The sequence below is a fragment of the Myotis myotis genome, unplaced genomic scaffold, assembly GCF_014108235.1.
Source record: "Myotis myotis isolate mMyoMyo1 unplaced genomic scaffold, mMyoMyo1.p scaffold_m19_p_10, whole genome shotgun sequence".
NCBI classification, from domain to species: Eukaryota; Metazoa; Chordata; class Mammalia; order Chiroptera; family Vespertilionidae; genus Myotis; species Myotis myotis.
Window position 1 is genome coordinate 14,868,853 of NW_023416314.1, and position 23,356 is coordinate 14,892,208.

General features: G+C 40.2%; 1 protein-coding gene across 1 annotated transcript in view; it reads left to right on the forward strand.

Annotated features, from left to right (window-relative positions):
• The first annotated feature begins 1,704 nt into the window (after positions 1 to 1,704).
• Positions 1,705 to 23,356, forward strand: part of HOATZ (HOATZ cilia and flagella associated protein) — a 36,485-nt gene continuing 14,833 nt past the window's right edge. The window contains exons 1-3 of the mRNA XM_036323944.1: positions 1,705 to 1,930; positions 3,326 to 3,364; positions 3,801 to 3,862. Coding sequence (XP_036179837.1) covers positions 1,705 to 1,930; positions 3,326 to 3,364; positions 3,801 to 3,862 — 327 coding nt within the window. The remainder of the gene's footprint in view (positions 1,931 to 3,325; positions 3,365 to 3,800; positions 3,863 to 23,356) is intronic.

The window sequence follows — 23,356 nt, forward strand, 5'->3', positions numbered from 1 at the left end:
ATCTGATGCGTCAGCATTTGATGGGCCTGGCGCTGCTTGGCGAGCAAGTTGTCCAAGTGCCAGGAAAGCCCTGAAAATTGGGGGGGAGAGGGGGGAAGGGGGGCTGCTGCTTCTAGATACACTTAAACTGTTCCCCTTTCTAAGAGTAAAAGCAAGATTATGCAATCCCATGTGAGGAAAGTGAAATATGTGGGATTTAATGGCTTTAACTGTAAGGTACAGACTTTTAAGCCGCTGGGAGGACCCCCACCCCCCACCCCCGCCCCATGTAACGACGTTTAATGCTGCATAGCTGTGATTAATCGTGCCGATTTTTCATTACTTAGTAGGGCATTCACACACCCACCAACTCAAGTGAGCTACAGCTGAGCCAACGGCGTACCCGTCACAAAGCCTGGGCGCCAACTTGAGACGCAGTTTGTGATGAAAGGAGACTGTTTTCTGTGAGTCTGGTTACTAGGCAGTGTAGTTAGCTGATTGCTAGCAGTACCAATCACTAACTACACGGCCAAGTAAAAAGATTTGGGGCTTCATCCGAAGGAGGCGCCTGTGCACATCCATGGACTTGGGGGAGGTGGGGTTGGAACACGGAAATATTGCCAGTTCTCTCAGCCAAGAGAGAACTCAACATTTTAGCTGCTAAATATATGTTTGTAATGAAGTATATGTGTATTTTCATATAAAAATTTTCAGTATTTCATCAGGCTCTTAACCCAAAAAAAATTTCAGGTAGATTGGGTAATGGTATAGATTTGTGATGATCAACCTTTGAAGTATCTTTTCCATGAGACTATACTAGTGTTTTGAAAGAATAAAGTGCCATGCCGACATAGATTGCCATCGGCGCGTGTTCATTTCCTAAGTTGCCTTTATGAGGATCATCTCAATTCCTGTCACAGTAATTACAACTTTCCTATCTCTGAAATGGTTAAATTGTTCCTAGATTAACAACATCTCCCAGGAAAGCTATTCACAAGCACTTGTTAATATTTCTGTAAGACTACATTAACAAAATTTTTATTTTTCATGAAAGGACTGAGTCCACTCATCAGACGTCTTTAAATAATCATTTACACTGTTGCAATCTAGGCAGCCTTTAGGGGACCCATGAGTAAATGCAGTTAATCTAAATCCAGCTTCTTTCCTAAGATTTGTCTTAAGGGATGGGGGTAGGGGAGAGAGAATTATAACAAAAATTATATACATGGGTACCCATTGCCCCAGTTTAGACCTCTAGCTCCCAATAGAATGGGATCTGCCCTATTTAATTCTCCAACCAAAGCTGGCCTGTAATGAGCTATGACAGTTGGTGTGGAAGGGGGAATTGGGGCGGTAGGGCTAAGGAATAGAAAGCTTTATTGGGATATCTTTGGGGGAATGGAAGCTGGAGACTAGGGGAGGCAGGTAGAAGGCTGACCCACAATATGAGCGCTGAAGTGCTTCCCCACTGACCCCAACAGGACAAGACACGCCCCCAGTTGATGTTTTGACTCTCCTATCTGGACTCCATCTAAGACTGGTCCCGAAGCCTGCGGTCACTACGGAAGTGGGCTTCAGAGGGCCCACCCATGCGCGCTGGACCTCAGCATCTACGGAGGAAACTAAGGGTTTCCGGCCTGGCCTGTTGCTGCCAACTTGAAGGTTCTCTGAGAGGCGGGGCTGGGAGAGGGGCCAGGGGAGCTTGGAGAAGCGTCCTCAGTTGCCATGGAAACAAGGCCTGGTGCAGGTCCTAGCCCTGGAAAGAAGTCCTGTGGAATTTATCCCCAGGGATTATTAGTATTCAGTGGCTCCTCAGAAAAGGACACCAGCTTGGCCAAGCAGTTTTGGATCACGGCGTCAATGTATCCGCCTAACGAATCCCAGTTGGTGCTGTCGGGCAGTAGCAGTCAGCGTCTGCCCGTGGCCAGGTCCTCTAAGAGCAGCACCCTTGGTGAGTAGCTGCCTCCAGTTCATCCTGTCTACCTCCACCTCTCCACCTCAGTCAACATGGAAGATACCAGAGCCCCTCCCAGGAGAAACTGCTGAACATAATGCTTTTTCTTTCTTTCCATGATGGTTGACAGTCAATATTAGTTTCAGGTGTACAGTGTTGTGATGACACACTTATATCACTTCGTAAAAGTGATCCCACCAACACAAGTCTAGTACCCGTCATAGTTATTACATTCTTCTTCACTATATTCCCTATGCTTTCCTTTACAGCCTTGGCTGTTTTTATAACTGGCAATTTGTACTTTCCAACCCCTTCCCCTTTTTCATCCATCCCCTAACACTCCTCCCATCTGGCAATCATCAGTTAGTTTTCTGTATCTATGAGTTTGTTTCTGTTTTGTCTGTTCACTTATTTTGTGCTTTAGATTCTACATGTAAGTGAAGTCATATGGTTCTGTCTTTCTCTGACTTATTTCACTTAGCATCATACTTTCGAGGTCCATCCATGTTGCCCCAAATGGCAAGATTTCATTATTTTTTTATGGCTAATATCCCATTGTATATATGTACCACAACTTTATCCATGCATCTATCAAATTTAATTCTAAAATAAGAATCTTTCATTTGACATGTCTAAAACCCTATGCAAATAGTTCTTAAAACTTCTCATCAATTCTTCTACCCAAAAGGATCAGTGGTGTCTTTGTTATATCTAAAAGTACATCAAAGTATCCTCTATAGCAGTGGTCAGCAAACTGCGGCTCGCGAGCCACATGCGGCTCTTTGGCCCCTTGAGTGTGGCCACGCGTTTCAATCACATTGTACATGTGCACCTGCACGTGGTATTTTGTGGAAGAGCCACACTCAAGGGGCTGCAGTTTGCCGACCACTGCTCTATAACATCTATTTGGCCAAAGGGTATATAGAAGCATCTGGGGAAATGTTATTGTACCTTGGCTGAAAGGATATTAAGAACAACCATTTAGCCCTAGCTGGTTTGGCTCAGTGGATAGAGCGTTGGCCTTCAGACTGAAGGGTCCCGGGTTGGATTCCAGTCAGGGCCACATGCCTGGATTGCAGGCTCAATTCCCAGTAGGGGGTGTGCAGGAGGCAGCTGATCGATGATTCTCACTCGTCATTGATGTTTCTACCTCTCTCTCCCTCTCCCTTCTTCTCTGAAATCAATTTAAAAAAATTTTAAATAGTCATTTACATAATTGAGTTCAAACATGAAATCCCTAGTGAAAGTTGAAGACAGAGTTAACATTAGGAACCAAGTTCCTGGCCTGTAAGACCTTAGTAAGGCCTAAGGAAACTATTTTTATAGGTATAGAAAGCTTAAATACCTTTAATGCTGTTGTTTTCTAATGACATATTCTTTTGTTAATTTTAGAGAAAAGTTTCTTGCGGTCTCTTTCTCTTGAGAAAAACAGTAAGTATCAAGTTTTATGCCTCTCAACATTCTGATTCCTAGATTAAGAAAATGCAAAGTATAAAGATACAACTTTATACTTTGGCATAACTCTGCCTCGGGAACCACCCTATTTACTCAGAGGAAAATGCCTCATTTCCTATAACATCTTGAATAGAGATGTGGGAATTGGAATCTCTGATATCAAATACCTTTTTCTTGTCTCTGGACTCAAGTGTACTCATCTTCTAAAGATTAGAGGTTTTCTGGAGCCATAGCTAATTAATTCCATCTCTATTTATGAATCTGGTTTATAAAGTTTTAAGACATAGTACATATTTGTGTTTACCTTCATACTCTATGTATTAACTTTTAATCTTTATGCAATTTTATATCAATATTATTGTAAAATCAAGATAAAATTATTTCAGATGGAATATGACTTTATTTTCTTTAGAGGGAACAGATGCCATTGATGAAACCCTAAAGATGGAGGAGAAAAAAAAGTATCTGGAAAAGGTAGGTCAACATTTCAGAAGGTCATCTGATTTTCATTAAGCTTTTTAAATAATCCCAATTATTCTTTTTTAACATCTGTATGTAAAATTTTTCTACATCTGTATGTCTGCTTGAGCAAATAGAAAACTTTTGCTAGAATTTTAATTGAAGATTAAAAAATTCTATTAAACTTGCTATTCTCAGTCTCTGCAAAAGCCCAAGGATGTATAGGAACACAGAATTAGAGGGAAATGGAGAAAAATGGATTCACATACTTTCCCTCCAATAAGGTCCCGAACCATATACAATGTCTTAAGAACAGAAATATTATAAAATCAGGGAAAACTGAATATGACTATCTTAATAGATCAAAATTAAAAGAACAGAGGAATGAGTCTGTCCCCATTTCCACTAAGGGCTGAAATTACTCAGTGAACACACTGATGTTGTCAAATCAACTAGACAATTCTCTTTTTGGCAATATCTTTTGTTTGCTTTTCATGATGTGGGCACAGCCTTTAAGTCAGCAATTAATACAGTGATTTATAGAAATACTTTATTTAGTTAATGGATAAATTCCATTCCTGTAACTGTTTCTGTACTCTAAAGGCAAAGACAGAGGATTTGTTTTGGCCTAATGTCTTTAATCATTGCACATATTGGCAAACTCTGAAAGACTTATCGGGAATTCTGCATAAATTACAAAACAATGCATTTGAGTTTGCTGATCACATTAATTCTCTTTGTGGACTATTGCTGATTCCTCCAAACAAATTAGGTAATTAGAAACAGTCAGCATTTTCTTCTCTCTCGAGGATATTAGGTACAGTATATTTATACTAGGACTTAAAGTGAGGGAAGGAGCCTCATTTTCATTGAGGCAAAAATCATTAAAAATCTATTTCTTCAGCACTTTTGGAGTTACGGTTTCATTTAATATCATTTTGGAAGGGATTAGAAATAAAATGTTAAAGATACACTATTATCAGTTTTTAATCTTTTGTCAAACAATTAAGACAATATGGTACAAGCTACTGGTGGATATTCTGCTAATGGACTATTACATTAGTATCTTAGAACCGGTTTCCTTGCCCCAGGTTCTTCTATTAACTTATGAATTATTAATTCCACAGGTATTTATTGAGAGCCTCCTCTATGCCAAGTACAGTACTAGATGCTGGGAATGCAAAGATAAAATGTGGTTCCTGATCTCAAGGAGTTTACAATCTAGTGGGGGAAATAACTAATTAAAGTCAAGAATTATGATACATTATTATGATAGATGTATTCACATGATACTATGGGAACATGTTGAAGGACATTAAAATCAAGCTTAAGGAATCAAGAACTCTTCTCAGAGCAGCTGGGTTTCAAAGAATGTATAGAGTTGACCAGACAAAAAATATGCAAAACAATTCTCTGCACTGCACTAGTTATCTTCCCAAATCCCAAATCCAATCATGCTGATGTCCTGCTGTATTAGTCTGCTGGGGATGCCCTAACAAAATAGCACAGACCGAGTGGCTTAAACAATAGAACTTCATCTTCTCAGTTCTAGAGGCTGGAAGTCAGGGATCAAAGTGCAAACAGGGTGGGTTTCTGCTAAAGTCTCTCTGCCTGGCTTATCGATGGCCACCTTCTTGCTATGTCCTCACAAGGCAGAGGGAGAGCTCTGGTGTCTCTTCTTATAAGGTCACATCTTACCACATTAGGGCCCCACCCTTATTACCTTCCTAAAGGCCTTATCTCCAAATACAGTTACACTGAGGGGAGGGGGAGGGCCTCAACATAGGGACTTGAGAGGGATACAGTGCAGTCCATGCACCTACTGTCATTCTTTTCCATGGCTCTCCACATCTGCGGGGTCAAGACCAAGCCCTTCAACATGGCATTCAAGTTCCTTTCCAATCTGACCATGACCTGACTGACTTCTCCTGCTACTATCTTCCTTCCCTTGTACCCCTCCCCCATTCCCAATGTACCTACTCTCTGCAGTTGGTTCTCAACCACCAGGCTAGGCCACATAATACACCCCTCCCCATATGTGCTACCAGAGTGGTGACTGGGTAATTTTTGCTAAACCTAAACAAACACATTATTCTGTATATCTGCCAAACTATACATTTAATCAAGTGGGTCTTGCAATGCAGTATAGAAAATTATGTTTTGGAGAGTAGAAGAGGCCTAACAAAACAGCAATCCAGCAGAAAAGAAAGAGAATATTGCTGAAACTGTGCCTGGTGGGTATATAGGAGAGTTTAGTTAATACTGTGTACAGTACAGTTCTCTTCCTACAGTGCCATGGTGCAAAAAGTGACCAAGAGAATCCTGCAATGACTGAATGTATTACTGGGATGTAGCATCCTAACAGCCAATTTAGTGAGTCGATGCTAAGCAGTTTACATGTATCTACTCATATTCTCCTTAAAACAACCTCATGATGGGTATCCCCGGTTAACCAAACAAAGCTTCCTAGTAAATGATTTCCCAAAGGTCCCACAACCAGGAAGTGGCAGGCCTCAATTCAAAGCCTGCGTCCTAACTCCAGCCCATGCATTCATTGTGCTGTAATGACTGCGGGCCATGGCATTGTTCAGGCATGCTTCCAAATATTCTAAAATTCCAAACTAAAGTATGAAAACAAGTGTGGGACATCTTTCCCAGCCCCGCAGTACTATAAGCTGTTTCTTCAACCTGCAATGCACTTTTATGTCTCTTCCTGTAATTCTCCTCCCCATTTATCTTCAAGATCACGCTCAAATGCCCCTTCTCTGTGAAGCCTTCCCAGCGTGGCCTCGAGACTAGCACAAGAGCTTCCTTCTCTCTGCTTCCAGAGCAAGGGCCGTATGCCTCTCTCCTGGGGTTTGTCACAGTCTCTTATCTGTGTTGCAGCTACTTGTGCATGTTTCTGTCTTTCCCTCTAGATTACAAGCCCATAGCGTAGTGAGCTTTGGAGACAAAGTGTTTTGGAAGTTGAACTCTGCCACTTACTATTTGTGTGACTTTGAGCAACCTGTTAAACACCCACGAGGCCCAGCTTCCTCTGATATAAAAGGAGAAATGGTAAAAAATATCCACCTCAGAGTTGATATAAGATGCAAAGTGCTTGGCCATAGTTTTCCCTCAACAAATGTTAATTTTCTTCTCTTCTATGAGGACAGAAGTTATTTCTTATTTGCTTCACCCCATGCCTTTCCAGATACTGAAACTCAAATATTTTTTGATTGAATAAATAAATACATAATTGAAGTAATAAATGAATGAAAGTATGCTCTCTACAGTCATATTTCCATTTTGTTTAGCCTTAAAACATATATTCATCAGGAAATTTTTCTAGAATGATAATTTTTGCAAGAATGTTCCCAAAAGCTAATCTGTTTGCAAGCCTGCTTTAGTAGGACCATTTCTAGCACCTCACCTCTTTTCTTGGTTTTGTTTGTATCTCAGTCTATATATGATGAGAGGAAAGATGACCCCCTGTAATTACTAAAACATAAAATCTATTTCGGGTACAACTGTTTTTCTAAGTGCATAGTACTCTCTCTGCATTGCTACCACCATTATTCTAGAATTTTTAGCTTGATGACAGAAAGTAAATGGGAGTAGAAGTTCTTTTAAAACATTTACAATAATCTATTTGAGAAAATCTTATACATGTTTTGAACATATACATGATAAGTACATTCCTGGAATAATATTCATTTTAAAATGGGAAATAATATTTCCCATCAATTCTCTTAAAGGTTTTTTTTTTTTTCTTCCACTATCTCCTTAAAATTAACGAAAATCTAAAAATGTATTTTCCATCTCTCTTAAAAGTACCTTTATGGCTTTCTCTCCTCAACTGATATTGATTTTTCAGTTGTTGAAATTTTTTGAAACTTTAATGTTATCCTCCATTTTGGAATATTTTCCAGGTATACATTATAAATGTTTTTGGTTAGTGGACAAAATGCTATTAATCACTTCTATTTCTGTGATGGATGTCCATGGCAGGAAATCAAAAACAATTGTGTCTGTCAAGATTAGATGGCTTACTCTGCCCATAAAGGAAACCTGATAGCACTATATGGACCATTATTCTACCTCTGAGAGTTCTAAAGTAGTCTGAAAACATTCTAATAAATGAATAGTCAGCTAATTCTTTGAAATCATAAAACTAATTTGCTTTCTAGTTTTGCCACCTTTTTAATGATTATCTCTTTATGAAAAGAATTATAAATGATGCATTTGCTTGGAGAAGGAAGAAGAGATCAGAGCAGTATTTTAAGGCACATATATAGATGACATATTTGGAAATATCCACCTGGAATCAAAGTTTTAGCATGAGTAAATATAAAATCCTTTTACAAGGAAATTATTCAGTCTGCATATCAATATCTCAGATAAACCCTTTATTGGGAATGGGGGTTTAACCTGTCCTTTCACCCAACCTATGCAACCAGTACTGTAAGTCTAAACCAAAAGTGAGTTTTCTATCTGTTATTTCCAAATTGCACTATGATAAGAGTATTCTTTGAAGAAGAATAAGAAGAAGATAAGAGTATTCTTTGAAGAAGAAGAATCTATGAGGCTTCACAGGGTGTTTTCTTAGGCATGGAAGCATGAAAGTGGAAATAAAATTTTAATGTTATTCTTTGTTATCCTACACCAAGCATGTCAAACTCAAAGGCTAACATGGGCCAAATAAATAAGGTTTAAGTTTATGTGGGCTGCAAAAAAAACAAAGGCTTCAATTTTCATAGAAACATAGGTTTATTTCGATAGAGACATGCTGAATACAAAGACCTGAAATAAATTAGTAATCATTAACATAATAGAACATTTTAATAAAAGTTAATATTTTTTCTTAAACATTAACTTACCAGACACTGACTAACACACAAATTAATAAGCATAACACAAATAAACCTATTTTTCTTGTTCTCCAAAAGCGAAGTATTTCCTGTTGCACACACCAAATAGGTCAGTCCAAGACTAATGACGTGGCAATCGGCTGCTAAAATATTCACTGCTAATATTAGTGGAGAGAAATGGTGCGCCTGTGTGTAAGGCAAGTATGGGAAATGAATGCAACATGATTATAGTGATCAGCCATTAGCGAACGTTGTAGTTTGTTATTAGCAATTATGTATAACAGGATATTGTAAAAATTAAGTTACGAAACTTTCATTAAACCTTTCTTACATACTGTTATATTGGCTGGGCCATGAAAATATTCATTGTGGGCTGCATATGGCCCACAGGACGCGAGTTTGACATGCCTGTCCTGCACTTTCAAAGTGAGTGCCCTAGAGTCAAACCAGAGATGTAGGGAATTCAGATAAGGAAAATTCTCTTTGGTGTCAAATTTATCAGGATTGGCTTCCCAGACAAAGCTAAATTTTCTCAGTAACAGTGTTATCTGCTTTATTTTAGTTTTGTTTTTCCACCCCAATGTAGTATTATCAGAGTTCCTTTCCCCCCATAAGACAAATACTCTATTTGGTGAATTTCTCTTTCACCACCAAAATATACTTAGTCACTTAAATTCTTGTTCCTAATTTATCAAGTAATTCAGGTGGAAGAATTATAAAAACAGACTGGGCATTCACAATAACAAGCAAATGTTTTGGTAGCAAATGATAGTGAAAAGATTATATGAAGACTAGAGGCCCGGTGCACAAAAATTTGTGCACTTGGGGGGAAGGGGGGGTCCCTCAGCCCGGCCTGTGCCCTCTCGCAGTCTGGGACCCCTCGGGAGATAACGCCCTGCTGGCTTAGGCCTGCTCCCGGGTGGCAGAGGGCAGGCCCAATCCCTAGGTGCAGCCCCTGGTCGGGCTCAGAGCAGGGCTGATTGGGGAGTTGGGGCACCGCCCCCTGTCATGTACAGAACAGGGCGGATGGGGAGGTTGCAGTGCCACCCCCAGTCACGCTCAGGGTAGGGCCGATTGGGGGGTTGGGGCACCGCCCCCTGTCACACACAGAGCAGGGCCAATCAGGGGGTTGGGACGCCGCCACTGTCACACTCAGGGCAGGGCCAATGGGGAGGTTATGGCTCTACCCCGTCACACACAGAGCAGGGCCCATGGGGGGGGGCGGGGGTTGTGGCGCCGCACCCTGTCACACACAGAGCAGGGCCGATCAGGGGGTTGGGGCGCCGCACCCTGTCATACACAGAGCCGCAGGGCAATCAGAGGTTGGGGAGCTCTCCCATATCAGGCACAGAGCAGGGCTGATCAGGAGGTTGGGGCACCTTCCCCTGTCATGAACAGAGCAGGGCAGATAGGGAGGTTGTGGCCCCACCCCCTGTCACACACAGAGCCACAGGGCGATCAGGGGGTTTGGGCACTGCCCCCTGTCACACACAGAGCCACAGGGCTATCAGGGGGTTTGGGCACTGCCCCCTGTCACGCTGATCCCGGTGCTGGGAGGCATATTACCCTTTTACTATATAGGATATAGGCCTAGTGCATGGGTGGGGCTGGCTGGTTTGCCCTGAAGGGTGTCCTGGATCAGGATGGGGGTCCTCACTGGGGTGCCTGGCCAGTCTGGGTGAGGGGCTGAGGGCTGTTTTCAGGCTGGCGGGTGACAGAAGCTCCCAACCGCTCCTTTTTTTCTTTTTCTTTTTCTTTTTTTTATTCTGGGCCAGCTTTAGCTCTGAGGCTCCAGCTCTTAGGCCTCCGCTGCTGAAAGTAGGTATCTGGTTTGTTTCGGTTCGAAACAATGTATAACTCCAGCTCTGACTCCAGCTCTGAGATCCCAGCTCGCTGAAAGCTAGTTTCTGGGGGTTTTTTTTAGCTTCTATGTTTGTTACAATGTTCAAACTGCAGGCTCAGAGGCCAGCAAGGCAGGTGGGAACATTGGTTTCCTCCGTCACTGAAGCAAGCAAGCCTCATGTTAGTTTCAAGCTGCCTGGCTGCCGGCCGCCATCTTGGCTGTCAGTTAATTTGCATATCTCCCTGATTAGCCAATGGGAAGGGTAACGGTCGTACGTCAATTACCATGTTTCTCTTTTATTAGTGTAGACTAATTACTCTTTTATATCATCTATGGTACCACTTTGTTTTCAAGCATTATTTAATCTTGGAGAACATGTTCAGTTGAGAGATGAAGTCCCCCCCAGCCCCCTTAATCTTTAGTAACATCTACAGTCAATGAAACATACTTGGGGAAAGGAGTGAGATTTGGGATCAAGTAGCTGAATTCATTGCCCCAGACAGCCCCAGCCTCAGAGTTGGATAAGGCCATGCCCTCAGCTGAATCTCTTCCTCTTTTTTCCAAAGGTCTGTATACTTTATTTTCTATACACATTCACCTTAAGAACAAAATTAAAATTGTACCCTACTGTACAATTGGAAAGGGACTCATACTAGTTTGCAATGATTGAATGAAACTATCAAATGCAGAATGAAGCAAAAAAAGGATCATGTATTTTTTAAGTGAATGCAGAACTATCCATTTGATTTCAGTTACATGAAGCATTATTGTTCAAATTAGTTGCTACCTTAAAAGCAGCAGGAGTTATTAGGAAGCTGTATTATTCTGTGGATCAGATGACTCAGAAAAGAATTATGGCATACCTGAAATCAATAAAATAGCATTCTTTCCCTTTGCCTCTATCAAAGACAAGATGAAAAATCATGGGCAAGTTATATTGGAGCAGATAATAAAGTTAAACATAATAAAGTTAAACAATTTATGTATCTATATTTACTTCATCATTTGACCATTTTTCTATGAGAAGGCATGTTAGTCACGTGAAATGTAGTCAAGAATGCCCTCAGAGCCCGAGGTGATACAATCTTTCATCTGTTTGGCTTGAGATTTTACAGTCACTCTGTTGGTAATTGCAAATTCACTCACTAGCTACAACTTATCTGTAACTCCAGAGTCAATGCTCGTGGTGTTTCCATGGTCATTGGTGGACGCCCAGAGAACAGTGAACACTTTGCGTTGCCCAAACACGTTTCTAGCTGAGGATGAACAAGGTGATGGTGCTCTGCTTCCTGTTTCAGCTCTTATACTATGAACAGGTTTCCTTTCTGCAGTTTAGTTAGTGCCACGTCTTTAGCTTTTTGAAAAATGATTTCACTGTTTAAGAAAAGCCCCCAAGTGCTGAAATGCTGTCTAGTGTGTCTAAGTGCAAGTAGTTATCATGTGCCTTATGGGGGAAATACATGTATTAGATAAGCTTTGTTCAGACATGAGTTATAAATAAATGATGCTGGCTCTGGGTTCTATATTGATAAATCAACAGTATATTTTATTTTTTTTTTTTTTTTTTTTTTCTTTTTCTTTTTTATTGCTTAAAGTATTACAAAGGGTATTACATATGTGTCCATTTTATCCCCCCGCCCTAGACAGTCCCCTAGCCTCCCCTATCCCCCCATGTCTTATGTCCACTGGTTATGCTTCTATGCATGCATACAAGTCCTTTAGTTGATCTCTTACCCCCCTACCTCCTGCCCCGCAACCCTCCCCGGCCTTCCTGCTGCAGTTTGACAATCTGTTTGAGGCAGCTCTGCCTCTGTATCTATTATTGTTCAAAAGTTTATAATGGTCTCTATTATCCATGAATGAGTGAGATCATGTGGTATTTTTCCTTCATTGACTGGCTTATTTCACTTAGCATAATGCTCTCCAGTTCCATCCATGACGTTGCAAATGGTAAGAGTTCCTTCCTTTTTAGAGCAGCATAGTATTCCATCGTGTAGATGTACCACAGTTTTCTAATCCATTCATCTACTGATGGGCACTTAGGCTGTTTCCAGATCTTAGCTATGGTGAATTGTGCTGCTATGAACATAGGGGTGCATATATCCTTTCTGATTGGTGTTTCTGGTTTCTTGGGATATATTCCTAGAAGTGGGATCACAGGGTCAAATGGGAGTTCCATTTTCAGTTTTTTAAGGAAACTCCATACTGTCTTCCATAGTGGCTGCACCAGTCTGCATTCCCACCAGCAGTGCACAAGTGTTCCTTTTTCTCCACATCCTCTCCAGCACTTGTCGTTTGTTGATTTGTTGATGATAGCCAGTCTGACAGGTGTGAGATGGTACCTCATTGTTGTTTTGATTTGCATCTCTCGGATGATTAGTGACTTTGAGCATGTTTTCATATGTCTCTTGGCTTTCTGAATGTCCTCTTTTGAAAGGTGTCTATTTAGGTCCTTTGCCCATTTTTTGATTGGATTGTTTATCTTCCTTTTGTTAAGTTGTATGAGTTCCCTATAAATTTTGGAGATTAGGCCCTTATCGGATATGACATTGGCAAATATGTTTTCCCACACAGTGGGTTTTCTCGTTGTTTTGTTGATGGTTTCTTTTGCTGTGCAGAAGCTTTTTATTTTGATGTAGTCCCATTTGTTCATTTTCTCTTTAGTTTCAAGTGCCCTAGGAGCTGTATCAGTGAAGAAATTGCTTCGGCATATGTCTGAGATTTTGTTGCCTTTGGATTCTTCTAGAATTTTTATAGTTTCCTGTCGTACATTTAAGTCCTTTATCCATTTTGAGTTTATTTTTGTGTATGGTGTAAGTTGGTGGTCTAGTTTCATTTTCTTGCATATATCTGTCCAATTTTCCCAGCACCATTTATTGAAGAGACTATCTTGGCTCCATTGTATGTTCTTGCCTCCTTTGTCAAATATTAATTGAGCATATTGGTTCGGGCCGATTTCTGGGCTCTCTATTCTATTCCATTGATCTATATGCCTATTCTTGTGCCAGTACCAGGCAGTTTTGAGAACAGTGGCTTTGTAATACATCTTGATATCTGGTATTGAGATCCCACCTACTTTGGTCTTTTTCAGGATTGCTGCAGCTATTCGAGGTCTTTTTTTATTCCAGATGAATTTTTGGAGAGTTCGTTCTAGATCTCTGAAGTATGCCGTTGGTATTTTAATGGGAAGTGCGTTGAATTTATAGATTGCTTTGGGTAGTATGGACATTTTAATGATGTTGATTCTACCAATCCATGAACACGGTATGTTCTTCCATCTGTTTATGTCTTCCTCTATATCTTTTTTCAACGTCCTGTAGTTTTCTGAGTAGAGGTCTTTTACCTCTTTAGTTAAGTTTATTCCTAGGTAGCTTAATTTTTTTGGTGCGATGGTAAACGGGATTGTTTTTATAATCTCTCTTTCTGAAAGTTCACTATTGGTGTATAGAAATGCCTCGGATTTCTTGGGGTTAATTTTGTATCCTGCTACATTGCCAAATTCATGTATTAAGTCCAGTAGCTTTTTGATGGAGTCTCTAGGGTTTTGTATGTATAATATCATGTCGTCTGCAAATAAGGACAGTTTTACTTCCTCTTTTCCAATTTGGATGCCTTTTATTTCTTCTTCTTGCCGAATTGCAATGGCTAACACTTCCAGTACTATGTTGAACAGGAGTGGTGAGAGGGGGCATCCCTGTCTTGTTCCTGTTCTTAGGGGAAATGGTGTTAGTTTTTGTCCATTGAGTATGATGTTGGCTGTGGGCCTGTCATATATGGCTTTTATTATGTTGAGGTATGATCCTTCTACTCCCACCTTGCTGAGAGCTTTTATCAAAAATGGGTGTTGAATTTTGTCAAATGCTTTTTCTGCATCAATTGATATGACCATGTGGTTTTTTTCTTTCAATTTGTTTATGTGATGTATCACGTTTATTGATTTGCGGATATTGTACCATCCTTGCATCCCTGGGATAAATCCTACTTGGTCATGGTGTATGATCTTTCTGATGTACTGCTGGATCCGATTTGCTAAGATTTTGTTGAGGATTTTGGCATCTATGTTCATGAGGGATATTGGCCTGTAATTCTCTTTCATTGTGTTGTCTTTACCTGGTTTTGGTATTAGGGTGATGCTGGCTTCATAGAATGAGCTTGGAAGTGTTCCTTCCTCTTGAATTTTTTGTAGTAGTCTGAGGAGGATAGGTTTTAGTTCTTCCTTGAATGTTTGGTAAAACTCCCCTGTGAAGCCGTCTGGTCCTGGGCTTTTGTTTGCTGGAAGCTTTTTGATGACTGCTTCAATTTCTTCCATAGTTATTGGCCTGTTGAGATTTTTAGATTCTTCCTGATTGAGTTTTGGAATGTTGTATTTTTCTAGGAATTTGTCCATTTCCTCCAGGTTGTCTAGTTTGTTGGAGTAGAGCTGTCCATAGTATTTTTTAACAATCATTTGTATTTCTGTGGGGTCTGTTGTTATTTCGCCTCTATCGTTTCTGATTTTGTTTATTTGGGTCCTCTCTCTTTGCTTCTTGGTGAGTCTGGCTAGAGGTTTGTCAATCTTGTTTATCCTTTCAAAGAACCAGCTCTTGGTTTCATTGATTTTCTGTATTGTTTTTTTGGTCTCTATGTCATTTATTTCTGCTCTAATCTTTATTATCTCCTTCCTTCTGCTCACTCTGGGGTTTTCTTGTTGCTCTCTTTCTAATGCTTTGAGTTGTAGAGTTAGATGATTTACTACCATTTTTTCTTGTTTGTTGAGATAGGCCTGTAGAGCTATAAACTTCCCTCTCAGGACTGCTTTCATTGTGTCCCATAGGTTTTGGATTGTTGTGTTTTCATTGTCATTAGTTTCCAGGATGTTTCGAATTTCTTCTTTGATTTCATTGGTAACCCAATCAATATTTAATAGCATGCTATTCAGCTTCCAGGTGTTTGAGTATTTTGGGTTGTTTTTATTGTAGTTTATTTCTAATATTATGCCATCGTGGTCTGCGAAGACGCTTTTTATGATTTCAATTTTCTTGAATTTGGGGATACTTTGCTTGTGACCCAATATATGGTCTATTTTTGAATATGTCCTATGAGCATTTGAGTAGAATGTATATTCCCTGGCTTTCGGGTGAAGTGTTCTGAAGATGTCTATTAAGTCCATCTGATCTAGTGAGTCATTTAGGATTGCTGTATCTTTGCTGATTATTTGTCTAGAGGACTTATCCAGTGCTGTCAGTGGTGTATTAAAGTCCCCTACTATGATTGTATTGTTGTCGATGTCTCCTTTGATATCTTCCAGGAGTTTTTTTATGAATTTGGGTGCTCCTGCATTGGGTGCATATATGTTTACCAGGATTATATCTTCTTGTTGTATTGATCCCTTTAGTATTATGAAGTGGCCTTCCTTATCTCTTGTTATGGCCTTCACTTTGAGGTCTATTTTGTCCGATATAAGTATTGCTACCCCAGCTTTCTTTTCCTTTCCATTTGCCTGAAAGATATTTTTCCATCCTTTCACTTTCAGTCTGTGTGAGTCCCTTCTAATGAGGTGGGTTTCTTGTAGACAGCAGATGTATGGGTCATGTTTTTTTATCCATTCAGCCACTCGATGTCTTTTGTTTGGAGCATTTAGTCCGTTTACGTTTAAAGTTATTATTGAAAGGTAGTTGTTTGTAGGCATTTCTGTTTTTGTGTGGCTGTTTCTTTCTGAGCTTTTTATTTCTTATTTTTATACCAGTCCCTTTAGCATTCCTTGCATTGCTGGCTTGGTGGTGATAAACTCCCTTAGCCTTTTTTTGTCTGTGAAGCTTCTTATTTCCCCTTCAAGTTTGAATGATAGCCTTGCTGGATAGAGTATTCTTGGATTCAGTCCTTTGCTTTGCATCACTTTGTAAATTTCCGTCCATTCTTTTCTGGCCTGATGTGTTTCTGTTGAGAAATCATTTGACAATCTAATGGGAGATCCCTTGTATGTAACTTTCCGTCTCTCTCTTGCAGCCTGTAAGATTCTCTCTTTGTCCTGAACATTTGCCATGGTAATTATGATGTGTCTTGGTGTGGGTCTTTTTGGGTTCACCTTGTTTGGGACTCTCTGGGCTTGTGTGACTTTTTTCTTCCCCACCTCAGGGAAGTTTTCTGATATTATTTCTTCTAATAGGTTTTCTAATCCTTGTTCATCCTTCTGTTGTTCTGGTACCCCTATTATTCGTATGTTGTTTCGTTTCATGTTGTCCCAAAGCTCCCTTAGGCTCTCCTCCTGTCTTTTCATTTTTTTCTCCAATTGCAGTACATTTTGGGTGTGTTTTGCTTCCTTGTCTTCTAAATCACTAATTCGGTCCTCCGCTTCTCCTAGTCTACTGTTGATACTTTCAATGGAGTTTTTCATTGCAGCTATATCGCTCTTCATATCTTCTTGGGTCTTACTTAAGTTGTTGATTTTTTCATCTGTTTCTTCTAGCTTCTTCCATATGTTATCGATTTTTTCATCTGTTTCTTCTAGCTTCTTCCATATGTTATCGATTTTTTCATCTGTTTCTTCTTGCTTCTTGCTGAGGTTGTCGATTTTTTCCTCCATCCGGTTTATGCACTCTAGGACCCTTATTCTGAATTCTTTTTCTGTCATGTTGCATGCCTCTGTATTACTTAGCTGCTTTTCTGGAGAGTCCTCCTTCTCTTTCCTTTGGGGGTTTCTTTGTCTACCCATGTTTGATCTCACTGACATATCTAGACGTTGAGTCGTTCAGTGGCTGCTCCCTTGGTGGCAGTGACTCCTTGGTCTGCGGTTCCTCTTCGGGCGGTTGCGGTAGCAGCTGCTCTTCAGTTGGCAGCAACTCCTCTGGTGGGTGCTGTTCACAGCTGTGGTAGCTCTTCTGGCTGGTGGGGCGAGGTTTCACGTACAGCTGCTGTTCCTCAGCAGAGGGTGTGGTGCTCAGGAGGTTGCTGTTGCTTGGATCTGCTGTGTTGATTTAAAGGCACAAAATACAACACAACAAGGCACCACGTACCAGGCACTATACACAAATATATTCACGATATTAATAACCCCAAATAAAGGTGACCACCTGAATTAAGAGAATTAGGGGATAAGGAAGAAGGAAGAGAAAAAGAGAAAAGAGAAAAAAGAAAAGAAAATTAGGGACCAAAAAAAGGAGTGCAAAAATGAAAGTGGGAAAAAGGAGGGGGGAAAGTAAAAGCGAGAAAAGAAAGGAAAAGAAAAAAAAAGAGCGAAAAGAGAGAATGAAGTGGAAGAGGGGAAGAGACTTTTTATATGAGGAGAATGCTCCTATAGAACAGCCATTAATCCCAACAAATTCCAGCAACAGCTCCCTGGAGATAAATGCAAACTAGAAACAACCAATAATATAACGATGAAAATAGAATGGAGAACACTAATCCCAAAATAAAATAAAGAGAAAATAAAATGGCACTTTAAAAAAAATGGTAAAATGGTAGCAGTAATAATACTGGTTAAAAATAAGAAGGTAGTAATTAAAAGGGTAAAATCAGGTAATGGAAAAAAGAAGAAAAAAAAAAAAAGAAGAAGAGGAAAAGAAAAAAAAAGAAAAAAAAAAAAAGAAAAAAAATTGGTTTCTTAGTTAAAAGGTGAAAAAAGAAAAAAAAAAAATATTGCAGTAGTGAAGGTCCTTCGGTTCTTCTATTCTTCAGTGTGGCTCGCCTTAGACCTGCCCAGTATTCAGGAGAGTGTTGAGTTTCCCTGCGATACACTGTTCCTCTGTGTTGTAAACCACAGTCCTTATTTTAAAGCAAGCCGCATTTGTTTCCCAGACTGCCTTATTTTATGTTTAGCAAAGAGTCAGTTTGTGGGTCAGCCTCTGGGTGGCAGTGTTCTGGGGTTGGCCTCTGAGGCTACAGGGCCTCTCTGTCCAGTGGAAGTTCACTGCCCAGAGCTGGCTGCGTAAGAGTTACCAGTGCTGTGTTGCTGGGATTGAAAATCCCTCTATAGGCCAGACCCTGTTAACTCCCAGGGACTGATCAGGTTATTTTAATCCTTGATCTCCTACAGGGTGGAATCTGGGTGTGGCTGTGCTCCTTGCCTGGGGGCTGGGGGGAGGAGTCTCACTCTCCGGAGAGAATGGCTGCCTCAGACCTGGGCTCAGGGGTGTCTCAGCACTCAATTCGCTGCCACCTCTCCCGGCCCCCCTTCTCTCCTCAGTCTCTCCCCAGATTCCACTCCTCCGCACACTCTCCCTCTCTTCAGCACAGGTGAGTGTCTGTATCCGAAGTGTCCCATGAACAGGGTTCAGTGAAAACAAACAAACAAACGCCGGCCGCGGAAACGGGGAAGGCTTGGTTTCTGTAAGCTTCTTCTCTTACCGGGACTGCATGGTCTGGTCAGCTCTTCAGGCTGCCCCCTTTAGGCTCAGTCCTCTGTGATCACAGACCCAGCTCTCAATTCCCCCGGCAGCGCCAGGAATCCCGCGGTTCTCCTTTCCCCCGTCAGGGGCTGTGCCTGTCCCAAGGGACGCGGCTGTCTGCCACGCGGTCTCCCTCCGACTCTCTGGGCTCAGAGGTCTGGCAAACTTTCCTGCCCAAATCCCTGGTTTTTTTACCTTTCCAGGGGAGTTCTGCTCTTCCCGGCTGTAAACTGTCTCGCCAGCTGAGGAATTTCGCCAATTCGGGGTGGATGTTACTAGTTTCAGCTGCTCACTCCATTTGCTCAGGGACACGACCTGGGACGCGTCTGCCTATGCCGCCGCCATCTTCCTCTCCTCAACAGTATATTTTAAACTAGAGGCCCGGTGCACAAAATTTGTGCACTCAGGGCGGAGGGAGTGAGGGGGAGGTCTCTCAGCCCGGACAGCGCCCTCTCACAGTCCGGGAGCCCTCAGGGAATGTCCAACTGACGGTTTAGGTGATACAATCATTCATCTGTTTGGCTCAAGATTTTACAGCCACTGTGTTGGTAATTTTTACAAATTTACTTACTAGCTACAATTTATCAGTTTGACATCCTTAGCACTCCTGTGGAGGTGGGAGAATGATGATCTCCTAACTTGTCAAACAAATACAAATTAATAGATGGGTGATTTAACTTGTCTGAACAAGGATCCTGCGTGATAGCTTAGTTCCTTGAGTTAGATGTCATATGAGGTACTCATTTCATAAGAGGACAATGCAAAATAGGATTGGCCAAGACTCAGAGGCCTCACAGATTCACAGGTACTGAACAGACCTGCAGGCCGTTGTGCAAAAGGATGTGCAAGCAATAGACAAGAGTGAGAATACATCAATGTGAGAGAGAAACTTTGGTCACAAAAGAAAGTCACAGCAGATGAGCATTGTATGTTCCCTGAAGGAAGTGATACCAGAAAAAGGCAGTAGTTAGACATTTAAAATCATGGTGTCCAGTTGCAACCACACGTAAGAGAAGCCTTGATGTGGTGATTAGGACATGGGGCCAGGAGAGGAAAATAAGACAGGCCCGCTGTCCCAGTGTAGCTGAGACGCTAGACGAGGTGCTGGACACAGGGACAGACAGCTTTCCATGTACTAGAACTTTGGAACAAGTGAGAGGCCTGACCATACAAAAGAAAGCAAAGTCCTAGAAGTATGTACTCTTCCTCCAAACTACAGTCACATTGTTAAACGGCTGAGTTATTCTCTGAAAGCTACTTTAAAGCCATCAGTATTTAAGACAAACAAATTAAAATAACTATGGTAATTTGGGGTAGAAGGGAGTGCAAACCAAAAAATATTCTTCAAAAATCAATTTAAAACAGTTGATTCTATTATTGAAATAAACTTTTTAAAAACATATTTTCATTGTAACAGTAATTTATTTTAAAAAAACAAACCTAGAAGTTATTTAGGATACTACAGTAGTCCCCCCTTATCCACAGATGTGTTCCAAGACCTCCAGTGGATGCTTAAAACCACAGATAGTACTGAGCCCTATCTATCCTGGGGTTTTTTCCTAATCATTCATACCTATGATAAAGAGTAATTTATAAGTTAGGCACAGTGAAAGATAACAATAACTATAACTATTAATCAATTAAACATTTATAACAATATACTGTAATAAAAGTTATAGTTATGTGATTGTGGTTTCTCTCAAAATATCTTCTATTTTTTTTGAGGGAGCACTTGGATCAAAATAACTTATTATACCTTGTTCCTGTGATTTTGTGAGATGATACAATGCCTAAGTGATGAGATAAAGTGAGGTGAATGACATAGGCATTGTGATATTATAAGGCATTAGGAATTAAGATATTATAAGGGTTACTTGCACACAAGCACTGCAATATCATGACAGTCAATCTGATAACTGAGACAGCTAACTAACTAACATGTGGGTACCGTATACATCATGGGTACACTGGACAAAGGCATGATTCATATCCCAGGTAGGACAGATGGGGAGGGCATGAGATTTTATCATAACAGCCTGCAATTTAAAACATGTGAGTTGTTTATTTTTGGAATTTTCTATTTAATATTTTCAGATCAAGGTTGACCACAGGTAACTGAAACCATGGGAAGCAAAACTGCAAATAAGGGGTAGGGAGGACTACTGTATATCTAAACTTTGAAACTTTCATTTATATAAAGGATAAATTTTTAAAGCACTGAGTAAGTTAAAACAAAGAAAAACAATTGTGTTAGGTACTGGAGCACAATGATGAACAACAACAACAACAAAAACATGTTTTAAATACACAAATTCTGTCTTTTCATGAAATTTGCAATCTAATCAGAGAGAGATATTTATGAACGAATTCTACATGGTGTTAGGAAAACACTTAATAAGGCAATATTAATCCAACCAAGAAAATTAGGGAGGATTTCTGAGAACTTTAAGCTGAGATTTGATGGAAGAGTGGACATTAATTAGTCCAAAAAGAGGGGTGAAGGGAGCATTGGGAGAGCATTTCAAGCACAGAAACAGCCATGCAAAGACCCTGTGCTTCAGAAGGCTAAGCACCTTTCAGAAGCTGAATGATCAGTATGGTAACGTGAAGCCATTGAAGGCCTTTAGGTTCGGGGATGATAACATCAGATTTGTTTGAAAAAGTTCAGGAGATGTGGTATGGAGAATGGGTTAAAAGTGCAGAGGAGAAGGGAGGAACCAGAGTGGAAGCCATTGCAATCATCTAGTTGGGAGGTGATGGTAGCTTGGATTCGGAAAGAGAGATTTGAGAGGTATGTAGCAAGTAAAATAACTGGGACTTACATATTGGATATGGAAGGGGAAGCATGGCAAGGTATCAAAGATAACTCATATCTTTCTGGATTGCTGCAAGATTATGGTGCCATTTTGTGAAACAAGGAACATTAAAGGAAGGTCAAGTGTTGACATTTACTGGAAAGAAGTGAGGGGTTAAAAGTTCAGTTTAGACTAGGGGTGGGGAACCTTTTTCTGCCTAGGGTCGTTTGGATACTTATAACATCATTTGAGGGCCATACAAAATTATCAACTTAAAGATGAGTCTGCTATATTTGGTCAAACATTTAATTAACTCACCCCTAATGGCTTGGCAGGGCCAGACCAAATGCTTTTGTGGGCCTTATACAGTCCACAGGCTGGATGGTCCCTACTCCTGGATTATTAGACTTACTGAATTTCAGGTACCTTTGAGATAAGCAGAGATAAGCCAATTTGAACTTTCAGATAGGCCTGTGAATATATGGGCTAGCGCAGTGGTTCTCAACCTTCCTAATGCCGCAACCCTTTAATACAGTTCCTCATGGTGTGGTGACCCCCAATTTCATTGTTACAAATTGAACACAATTAAAGCATAGTGGTTAATCACAAAAACAATATGTAATTATATATGTGTTTTCCGATGGTCTTAGGCGACCCCTGTGCAAGGGTCGTTCGACCCACAGGTCGAGAACCACTGAGATAGAGTCATCTGGATGGGGAATCCCCCACCCTCTCCTTACAACTTAACAGCAAGGCAGGGAAGACATACCTGAAAGATGAAGTCAGTCCCATTCTCCCATTCATCATACCTATGCAACATCAACACAATGAAAACCTTAATTATTTGTTGGCCTTGATAATTATTGCAGACTGAATCATCAATAGTATGCAATCAATCATATATAGAATTACCTTTAGTATATCTATCTATAGTTTATTGAATTTTAAAACGTAATGCTCATTTTATGCTCATGTTTTTTTTCTCAACATTAAAATTCAGATCTCACTTAATTGCTTTAAAAAATAAGTGCATTCTAAAGCAATATTAAAGCAGTTTTTAAAATCACTTTTACTTTTATGTATTTGTTTTGTGTAAGTTCTTTAAAATAAGAGCTATGTTCTTGAAGTAATTATTATTGGTTTTCCATTAAGATATATGTAATAGAACTAAGAAAAAAATATGTAACAGAACTAAGAAAATACACATTTTCCTTCTTCAAAACAGATAAAATTCATATTTTGTTGAAACATACATTTAAGAAAAATGTTATGGAGTCCCTCTTATGTAATGACTGATATGTTTTTCTCATTTTAGTAAGCTGTCATTTTTCCATGAAAATTATATATGTCAGAGCTGGGAAATGAGCCAGGGTCAAGTGATTTCCAGGAAGTACAGAAAGGTGCTTAGATATGCATTTTTTTTGCAAGTCAGCATTCTTCCTCTCTCCAATTAATATTCCTCTAACATCTTTCATCCACTCCCATACATTACTGTGATAGGTCTTCCTTCTAAAAATCAGGTTAGTGCTAGAGAAAGCCATTTCACTTATTATTCAGACTATCTTTTAAAGTGCACAGCAGATCATTTGAGGTCTAACAGTTCTGTATCTTATTGTAATAGATATAAATTTACTATATTAAAATTGTAGAATGTACAT